Raw genomic sequence first — 10610 nt, 5'->3', positions numbered from 1 at the left:
TTGATATTTGATGCTTTTGCCGGAGCATTAATAATAAAGTTTTTTATTATTGGGAAATTTGCTATGTTACCGCAAGATTGATGTTGTTACTGTTTGTGAAACATCGTTAAAGAACAATGACTAGAAACCAGTTATGTCAGGTTATAAATGTTTTTACTGCAACAGACATTCTAACAAAAAATCAGGTGGAGGTGTTACTGACAGGGATTAAAGATGCTTATGAGACCTGTGATTATTACATGTTCAGTGATAACACCAACACTATAGACTGTGTAACTGACAACACATACAATTGTTGGAGTGTATAGACCACCAAAGTCAAAGTGCAGATGACCTACAGGAATTCATACATTTCTTGCATGAAACGCAGGAGGGAAGAATATTATTAGCTGGGAACTTATATTTACCAGAAACAGACTGGAATAATTTTGATTATATAATGTTAGCAAGGAAATTATTCACAGGATATATTCAGGAACAACAATTGCTTCAGATTCTTCAGAGGAGATGAAACATACTAGACATTGTTTGTGTTCCCAAATAAATTACTGCAACTTCAAGTCAAGTTTTAAGTTATTAAGGTTAATTTGTTGCTAGATAATTCTGCCAATCTGAAATCTAAACCAATGCACAGCAGGTTAATTACAGATTATATGGAAGCAAAACAGTTACTATGTAAAACTAACTGGAGTGAGGTGTTCAGTTGAAAAATTGCAGATGGAATGTGGAAAGATTTGAAAGAGAAATTGTTTGAGTGCAAAAAATAAAAAAAAATGTTTGCCATCAGGATCTATGCATACAACATCAGGCAGATATACTTCTATAAGAACAAGATATCTGGTTAAGGTGAGAGACAAAAAAATATAAGGAATGGAAAAGAGGTCGAACTACAACTTTGAAAAGTGAAATAAACAAGCTGGACAAACAGATTAAACATAACGTGAGCCAAGATCAAGAAAATTTTGAATAAAAAGTATATAAAGATATTGAGCATAATAGGCAACCTTTTATAGAAACACAAGATGTGGAAGGAATAAAGACACACAAACTTATAAATTGTGTTCAGATTCTAAAATTTATTCTCACACACAGGAGATTATAGATATAATTAAAAAATCTTATGCAAAACAGTTTGGCTCCACAAAAACGGGTGGTAAGTTGTCCTACTGACATCCAGGTAACCCCAAATATTGGTATCAAATTAGATTATATTGAAAAGAACTGCACAAACTGGATCCAAACAAAGTGCAGGGAGGGGATAGAATTAGTAACAATGACCTGAGAACACTTCAGCAACAACTTACAGTACAATTATATCTATTATACCATGACCCCCCCATTCATATTCCAAAACATGCATGCTGATTGGTCAGCGTGCATGTTGTAATTAGACTTATACTAATGGAAAAAGGTCCGGTCGCCCAGATTCTTTCCATTAGTATAAGTCTTTTTTAAAACACTGTCTCGCTATGTTAAACCGATTTAACATAGTGAGACAGTGTGTAAAAAGCAACGGAGAACTAGTTTTCTCCGTTGCTTTTTTTAAAACTGTCTCGCTATGTTAAATGGGTTTAACATTAACGAGGACAACTAAAAATAAACAACGGAGATTATCTGTCACTTTTTAAAGCTGTCTCTATGTTAAACCCATTTAACATAGCAAACATAAAAGCAATGGAGATCTTGCTTTCTCTGTTGCTTTTGCCCACAGCTCTGATGTACTGCATAGGCATGCATGCGCAGTACATCAGAACTGCAGAATACCAGACAGCTGCGGAAGGGCAGCAAGGAGGCATTATACAATGCCATTATTTAAGAAAAGTAATTATTTTTTTTCTTAAATAATGTCATATATAATAACCACTTCTGGGTGTGGGTAATGCTGGATTACCCACAGTTGGCTTTGTTTGGCCACTCTGGCTTCGCCCTCATGACAAAACCACGCCAACCGTGGGTAAATCCAGCATTACCCACACCCAGGCGTGGGTTATTGCTATATTATTCAATAGGTCATATAAATTTGGGGAGATTTCTCAAGACTGGAGGCATGTGCTTATTAAACCTGTTTTTAAGGGAATGGGGAATAGAACAAACCCAGAGTCATACAGACCCTTAAGTCTCCTTTCATGTTGTGGAAAAATAATGGAGAAGGTAATATTGGATAAGTTATTGTCAGAACTCCATAGGTTGAGACTTGAAACCATATAGTAACATGCATATGTTAAAAACAGATCTATAACCACCTGTAACATGATGTTCTATAACAATATAATAACAGCTATGAACGAAAAAGTATGCTGTGATGTAATTTATATAGATTTAACTTCAGCATTTGTCAGGGTCATACACATACACACACTGATCAATAAATTAATACAACTAGGTATTGATATATTCTTGATAAGAATGATAGCTGCATGGCTTACAAACAGGACATGGCAAATACCATACAGCAATTGGATAGGCAAAATCCTTGGTTGCAGTCAGGGTGTCCCACAGGGCTCTACTGTAGGCCCTTACTTGTTTAGATTGCATCTTTCAGACCTATTTTTTTCATTGGAGGTGTTCTACAGTCTATAAGAAGATGACCTGAAATTGGATAAACTGATTACAAGTGTTACAGATAAGGCATGTCTGCAAAATATCTTGACTAAACTGATCATTTGGGCACAGGAGAATAGTTTGCTGATAAATACATCAAAAACTAAGCATATGAGATTTGGTAGGCATAACTTGAAAGGTAAATATTTAATATAGCACACAGTGATTATAACTGTAGACTCATTTAAGGACCTGGGTATACGGGTAGATTCAGCTATGAGTTTTTCTAATCATGTCAACCAATTGGTTAATGACAGTTAAAGAACTATAGGTTGTATAAAAAGATTTATAAAATCTAGGTAATTAAAAATAATGAAGTCATTGTTTGTTTGTTACATTAGACCCAAACTTGAGTATGAAATAACAATATGGAAACCCTATAAAAAAACAATCATGAGTAAACTGGAAAGAGTACAACGGAAATATACCAAGGACATCCATGGATGTGAAAATGTAAGTTATTATGAAAGACTAAAATATCTGAACTTGTGTGCAGTGTCTCTTACAGATATCTAAGAGTAGATCTTATTCAGGTATATAGGGCATTTAGTGACAACTACCTCTGGGAATGGAATTACGGTACTAGAGAATCATCAGACAACGTATGTAGAAGATTCTATAGGAATGAGAAGTGTACTAACTGGTTCTCTGATAGAGCAGCCGATACATGGAACAGACTACCAAGTTACATTAAAGCAAGTACTAGTTTAGATATTTTTAAGAATAGCCTGGATACTTATTATGGGAACAAGTGTTTTGCTATAATGGTAAGCTAGAAAGGCATTAATGCCCATGCTTAAAATATTTTTATGTATGTATGTAATCCTGACTGGCAATGATACATGTAGCACACTAAGAACATCATATTTCACCAATATTAAGAATAACCATTTTAAAAGAAGAAATTTCCAGTGCATTCAGCACAGATAACCATATAAAGAAGGGTACTTGCGTATTATTGCAACCAGATTTTTGCGGTTGCGAAATGAGCATACATGCAGACAGACCTGTGCCTGAAACACTTAGTGCTAATCATAGTCCTTAGTACTGGCCAACAAGTTTGCATTACTTTCAGGAACAGGAACAATTGAAAAAATCCTCTTCCTGTTTTGCGTGCATTACAGATGCACACTTCAGTTATCATGGCTGGTTTCGTAGTATCAGTAGGAATACTTTCACAGTGTACAAGGAATCGTTACCAGAAGGAAAACACAGAGGCAGGCAGTTTGCTTTTAGTAAACATTTTATTTGTAACCAAGGTTTTAATCAATGTACAAAGAACCATTGCATTGTTAATGATTATACATTATGAGGGTGGATGATGTTGACATCTGATTCCATGGCCAATTTTTGTACAGAAAGTTGGAAGTACTGATTTTTTGGCTTTGTGAAGGGGGCGTGACTGATGACTGATTTTATTACTGCCGTAAGGATGTGCATTGTGCACTGTGTGGTTTTGTGTTAGTATGTGGCGGGAAATTTTCTGCAATTGCAGGCAGTTTTGATTGGAAACAGTTGTTTTTTCTGGGCAGGCTGGGTTTCACAGCAGATGTTTTCCAGTCAATATGACTCCAACAAGTGATGTGCAGCCCCTCTAAGTGTGTTCTCTACATTTTTTTATCATCAGTACAATACAGACAATGTAGTGCTATAAGGACACACTTTATACTGCATTTCTCCATCATTAATTACAATATTTCAAGATCGTTAAGCCAATGGTTTTGCCATTCAAAATCTGGTTGCAATAATACGCAAGTACCTAAAGAAGTCATACGGTGCAGCTATAATACACAAGTTACTTAACAAAAAAAATCTATATTTCAACCACCAGAAGGCATACCTCTCCAATGTCCCTGATATCGTCCCTTATTTCTGCTCTGTGCTTTGCAAATTATTGATTTTCTGGTAAGTTTGACTTCTCCAGAATTCTTGACCAAAGAAGTTAAGAGACATGCCAGAAGGTGAGTATTTCATTCAAAATGTAGTCAGCTCCCCAATCTTTAAAAATCAAAAATACTAAGGTAATGCAGCACAGGGAAAAGGTGGAAAATTATTTTGTTTTTTCACTTCATAGCAAGTTTCCTTTCCAGCATATTACATAAAACAACCCTGATTTTCATTTGCAAGGTACGCCTTTAGACATAATGCAGCAGTAGCCACATAGCAAGATTTTTAATCCATACGACTCTTCCTTTTACCATATTCATTCATCTCTGCTACATTATCTAAATTTGGAAAACGACTGGTTTTCCATTTCTTTGTAATAACCTTCTTAGTAATCATTATTATAATTGACATGCCTGGAGATTTATGAAAGGGTCTAGCAGGCCCTGCTCTGATCATGGCTAATTTATGATTCAGAGACATTAGCAGCAATGATGCAAGACCTCAGAATCGGCTAATTTGCATGTTTCTAAATCACAGTTATGACTACAACATGCAGATCATTACTGATCTGTATATTGCAGTAGTAAACTGCTGCTCATGTAGGCACTGACATCCTCTTTACAGTTACTTTGCACACACACACACCCCACAAACACACACACCCCACATAGCCACCACACACACACCCCACACCCACACACACACACCCCACAACTGTCCCTCTGACTCATCTTTCCTCCCATGCTTTCCTTCCCCCACTGACCACTATCACAGTTTTACTACTGTTAGGGCACACTTGTCATTTCCCTGGTGGACTGCATGTCTCCTCAGTCCATGAGCAGGTAACCCTTTGAAATGTCCAAACCCACTAGAATGAGACATGAAACATGGAGACCGAATGATCGAATAATGTACTTGTATATACGAAGTTCAAGATGGCCACTTCTCAGGATATTTCCTTTTCTCCATGGTGTGGTGATCTCAGAGTTGGTATATATGAGTTCATGGGTGTAGGGAGCGTGTCCACACTGCAAAAAAGAAATTTAAATGAGAAGAACAATCTCTGGGATTTGCTCTTTTCCTTTGGTCTCTTTTTCTGTGGCTTGTCAGCACTCAGCATTTCAATAGAGAGCTGTCTGAGCACTGTATTAGTTTATGTGCCATTATGACACACTGGCAGTACCCCTACCCACTCCTGATCCTTGCAGTGATGATCATGCCATTATGGCACTTTAGTTCAAAGTATCTCCGATAGCTATTGTTTCCCCCAGCCAATGTCTATTTTGCTGCCTGTGCCATGAAGGCATTTCAAACATGCATTATCCTTGATGTCCAGTGACCTCCCCCCAATAAACATTATACGGTCAACATAAGTAATTGAATACAACAAATACCATGCATGGTTGGGACATCCATGCTGATCTACACAGCTGAGTGAAATCGCTTGACATGCAGATGTCTTCCTGTAGGTGTTTCCAGGGGGGAGAGAGCACATGAATAATTAGTATACGACTCTTCCCTGGACTGCCACATTAGCATTCAGGATGGTCTTGAGCCAGCCATACTCACTGTTGTATGTCTTCTGCTAGAGCACTTATAGCACCATGTTAGGGCTGTTGCTGAATACCTAAAGGGCACTACGATGTATACATGGGGGTGTACACATCATGGTACCTTCACAACCCCCCCAATTATTTTAATTCTTAGCACACTGACTCTGCCTATCATATCCAAGTAACAGCAATGCCTTTGCTACAGCTATATCCCTCAGTCACTCTTAGCTGATATAAACTCATCTTAAAACCTACCACCTGTGAACATAACCCAAAGTATTTTCCTAAGTTCCAATAGCACCTTTACTTCAGTTCCAGTAAATGCTGTCTACAGTTGCAAACATCTTGTTTAATCTTTGAGGAATACAAAATATTTGTGCAAGTATTCCCACCCATATATTCTAAATCACCTAGAATTAGTTACACACCATGACAATTGCCATATCCAATACCATCATTTTTGCAGTATCTAAGAAATCCCCAGTTAAAGGTTCATAGGTGTTTAGTAAGCCAAAAACCACAAGGGCTTTTTTAAATCTAGCTATGCATCCCAAATCTCTGACAAGTTCTGATAACCTTGATAACTGCATGCAGGGGTGTGGGAGATGAAACTTTTATAAGCTACGGGGTGTGGGAGATGAAACATTTACAGGTTGCCTGTGTCCATTAAAGATATAGGCATTCACTTTCTGCTGTAAACCAGAATTAAGCTCTCTCAATGCCTTATGCTCCAAACTAACCAGACTTTTCATAACAGAGCCATCTCCTCTTGCTTCCAGAACTAATGATGACAACACTATGGGAATGGTGCAAGCAGCAAAGTCCAATTCTTCTATCAGTACCAGCCATCCCTTCATATCCTATTTCTAAAACAGAGAGCAGTCAAACATCTGGGGAACTTGAGATCAAGTACCCTAAAACATTAATATCAAAAAAGCACAACAGTTCATATGGCCTCCCACCTTCATATACCAGTCTGCCTTTAAAGCCCCACATTATTACATCCAACATGTAAGGTCAAATTCAATCCTGGACTAATTTCTGGTGAAGCTAAAAATATCTTTCAAGGTCTCCAAATCCTGCATCAACATACACAAGGGGTCCCTTCTCCTTCCATAATACTACTAAAGAAGTTATTCTATCAAATATTTCACCACAGTACTAAGCAAACTTGTTAATTTCCTTCATTCAGCATCATAAGTTCCCATAATTAACAAATATAATAATTTAAACTGCGGAGCATTAACATACAAATATGATGCCGCAGAAGAGGTTTAAATCCCTAGACAATAGCATTTCTGATGCCATTAGACTTGCTGATGTGCAGTAAATCCATTAGTACTGGGCTGGAGGATGCCTTGTATGCCAGACACAGGTCACATCTTAGCAGTCTGTAGGATACCTAGTATAGTGACAGGGCTTTGAGTAGGTTCATGTAGGACATGTTGTTTAGGCCTTGTATCCTTTTTGTAGGGTATCTCTGTGGCATTGCAGGTGTTGCATGCGTCATAATTCCTAATGAGTCTTAGAACTAGTCACAGTATCAGCCTGTTCTTCTAGTTACATTAATTCTGAGCCTTACAAATATCAATTACTTATTCATACTAACACCATAAACAAAGTCTGAAAATATTCATAAAACATATCTGCTATCACCACCAGATCTCCACATAAAGATTTTTACTTTCCTTATGTAAACCTGTTATCCTTAGTGACCATCTCAGCTTTCTGTCTTACTGGGAAATTCTAAAAATAACTACACTTCAAAGCTTCCTGGTGAAATTCCTATTCAGTATATATACAGTTTCCTGGTTCAGTTTTTCTATTTCCCCATGAGTTTCACTTCCCATCCATAGACCTTGATCCAAGACTCTTCTAGATTCGCCCACTTATACTTTAAGGTTCACTGTCTCTTTCACCACACCTCATCGGTATGAATCTTTAAATCTTGCCACACTTTACCATTAAACCCCAAACAGAACACTAGCCATTAAATCACATGTATCGTCTCTGGTATGTATCAGCTTTTTAAATTACTCTGTAAAGCCTTCTTCTCCCTTAGATAAGTTGTTCTGAAATGTCAGTGTTTCCCTAAATCTGGCAGAGCCAATGGGTGCAAAATTCCAAAGGCACAAGATTAGAGCTTAGATCTGGGTTTGATTGTATATCCTTGTTCATCCTTGTCCAAGTAAGCATGGTCTGTTATAATGTACAGCTCATCTACTAAATTCGTACCAAGTAAGCATGGTCTGTTATAATGTACAGCTCATCTACTAAATTCTTACCAAGTAAGCATGGTCTGTTATAATGTACAGCTCATCTACTAAATTCTTACCAAGTAAGCATGGTCTGTTATAATGTACAGCTCATCTACTAAATTCTTACCATGTAAGCATGGTCTGTTATAATGTACAGCTCATCTACTAAATTCATACCAAGTAAGCATGGTCTGTTATAATGTACAGCTCATCTACTAAATTCTTACCAAGTAAGCATGGTCTGTTATAATGTACAGCTCATCTACTAAATTCTTACCAAGTAAGCATGGTCTGTTATAATGTACAGCTCATCTACTAAATTCTTACCAAGTAAGCATGGTCTGTTATAATGTACAGCTCATCTACTAAATTCTTACCAAGTAAGCATGGTCTGTTATAATGTACAGCTCATCTACTAAATTCTTACCATGTAAGCATGGTCTGTTATAATGTACAGCTCATCTACTAAATTCATACCAAGTAAGCATGGTCTGTTATAATGTACAGCTCATCTACTAAATTCTTACCAAGTAAGCATGGTCTGTTATAATGTACAGCTCATCTACTAAATTGTACCAAGTAAGCATGGTCTGTTATAATGTACAGCTCATCTACTAAATTGCACCAAGTAAGCATGGTCTGTTATAATGTACAGCTCATCTACTAAATTCTTACCATGTAAGCATGGTCTGTTATAATGTACAGCTCATCTACTAAATTCTTACCAAGTAAGCATGGTCTGTTATAATGTACAGCTCATCTACTAAATTCTTACCATGTAAGCATGGTCTGTTATAATGTACAGCTCATCTACTAAATTCATACCAAGTAAGCATGGTCTGTTATAATGTACAGCTCATCTACTAAATTGTACCAAGTAAGCATGGTCTGTTATAATGTACAGCTCATCTACTAAATTGCACCAAGTAAGCATGGTCTGTTATAATGTACAGCTCATCTACTAAATTAGGTACCAAGTAAGCATGGTCTGTTATAATGTACAGCTCATCTACTAAATTCTTACCATGTAAGCATGGTCTGTTATAATGTACAGCTCATCTACTAAATTCTTACCAAGTAAGCATGGTCTGTTATAATGTACAGCTCATCTACTAAATTCTTACCATGTAAGCATGGTCTGTTATAATGTACAGCTCATCTACTAAATTCATACCAAGTAAGCATGGTCTGTTATAATGTACAGCTCATCTACTAAATTCGTACCAAGTAAGCATGGTCTGTTATAATGTACAGCTCATCTACTAAATTACCAAGTAAGCATGGTCTGTTATAATGTACAGCTCATCTACTAAATTCTTACCAAGTAAGCATGGTCTGTTATAATGTACAGCTCATCTACTAAATTCTTACCAAGTAAGCATGGTCTGTTATAATGTACAGCTTATCTACTAAATTCTTACCAAGTAAGCATGACCTGTTATAATGTACAGCTCATCTACTAAATTCTTACCAAGTAAGCATGGTCTGTTATAATGTACAGCTCATCTACTAAATTCTTACAACTGTTCTTGCACTCACCCAACTTAACCTACCTGTCCTCTTTCCTAATCCCCTCCTTTCAAATAGTGTTTCACTCCATCTCTTATCCTCCACCTTAAAATTTATTATACTAAAATATCTTGTTGTCTTCAAATTTTACATTTTTTCCTTTTCTGACCTATCTCCTGCTTCATAATTGCTAGCAACTGTATTTTGGACTAGTTACTGGAAGAAACTGCATTATAATTACTGTTGTATTTTTAGTTTACACTCCTACTATGACTATATTTTAGGATGAAACTGTTAAACTGTTAGCACCATTTTACTTAATGTACTATTTTTGTATTACTTGTAATTATATTTTGGAGCTTTTCTCCTTTAGTCTTCACTGAAAATGGGCATCTGCCCAGTCGGACTAACCTGGTCAACAATTGTCAAATAAAATAAAAATAAATACTGCAGAAATTAATTTAAATTTATGACAATAATAGGTACACTGCTGAAACCCAGATTTAATATTGTAAACATCAGTAAGGCTCATAATTAGCCTTCGCATACAATTTCATGAATCTTCCTAGCCATAGAATTATAATAAGCCCTTGGGTCACCTCCTACTTCTGGAACATCGATTACTCATCTCCAGTCATCTAGAAATATAGTCAGACCTTAATGAAATGCTATCATTCCTCTCAACGTTTGATGACATTCTACCTGTGAAGTACCCAGGAGCAAATAAACATTATAAGCAGCAAGGTATATTGTCCCAATAAAACATTTAAATTCAACATAACAGCCATAATCATCAAGTATC

At 36.6% G+C, this 10610-nt stretch overlaps 1 protein-coding gene across 1 annotated transcript in view; it reads right to left on the bottom strand.

The window, feature by feature from the left end:
- Nucleotides 1-6898, bottom strand: part of LOC122814436 (gastrula zinc finger protein XlCGF57.1-like) — a 37109-nt gene extending 30211 nt beyond the window's left edge. The window contains exon 1 of the mRNA XM_044087016.1: nucleotides 6667-6898. Within this exon, the coding sequence (XP_043942951.1) occupies nucleotides 6667-6898 (232 nt within the window). The remainder of the gene's footprint in view (nucleotides 1-6666) is intronic.
- Nucleotides 6899-10610: the final 3712 nt, after the last annotated feature.

Source organism: Protopterus annectens, chromosome 10.part0, assembly GCF_019279795.1.
Source record: "Protopterus annectens isolate FY-2018-M chromosome 10.part0, PAN1.0, whole genome shotgun sequence".
NCBI lineage: Eukaryota > Metazoa > Chordata > Ceratodontiformes > Protopteridae > Protopterus > Protopterus annectens.
This window is presented reverse-complemented; position numbering and strand designations above follow the sequence as displayed.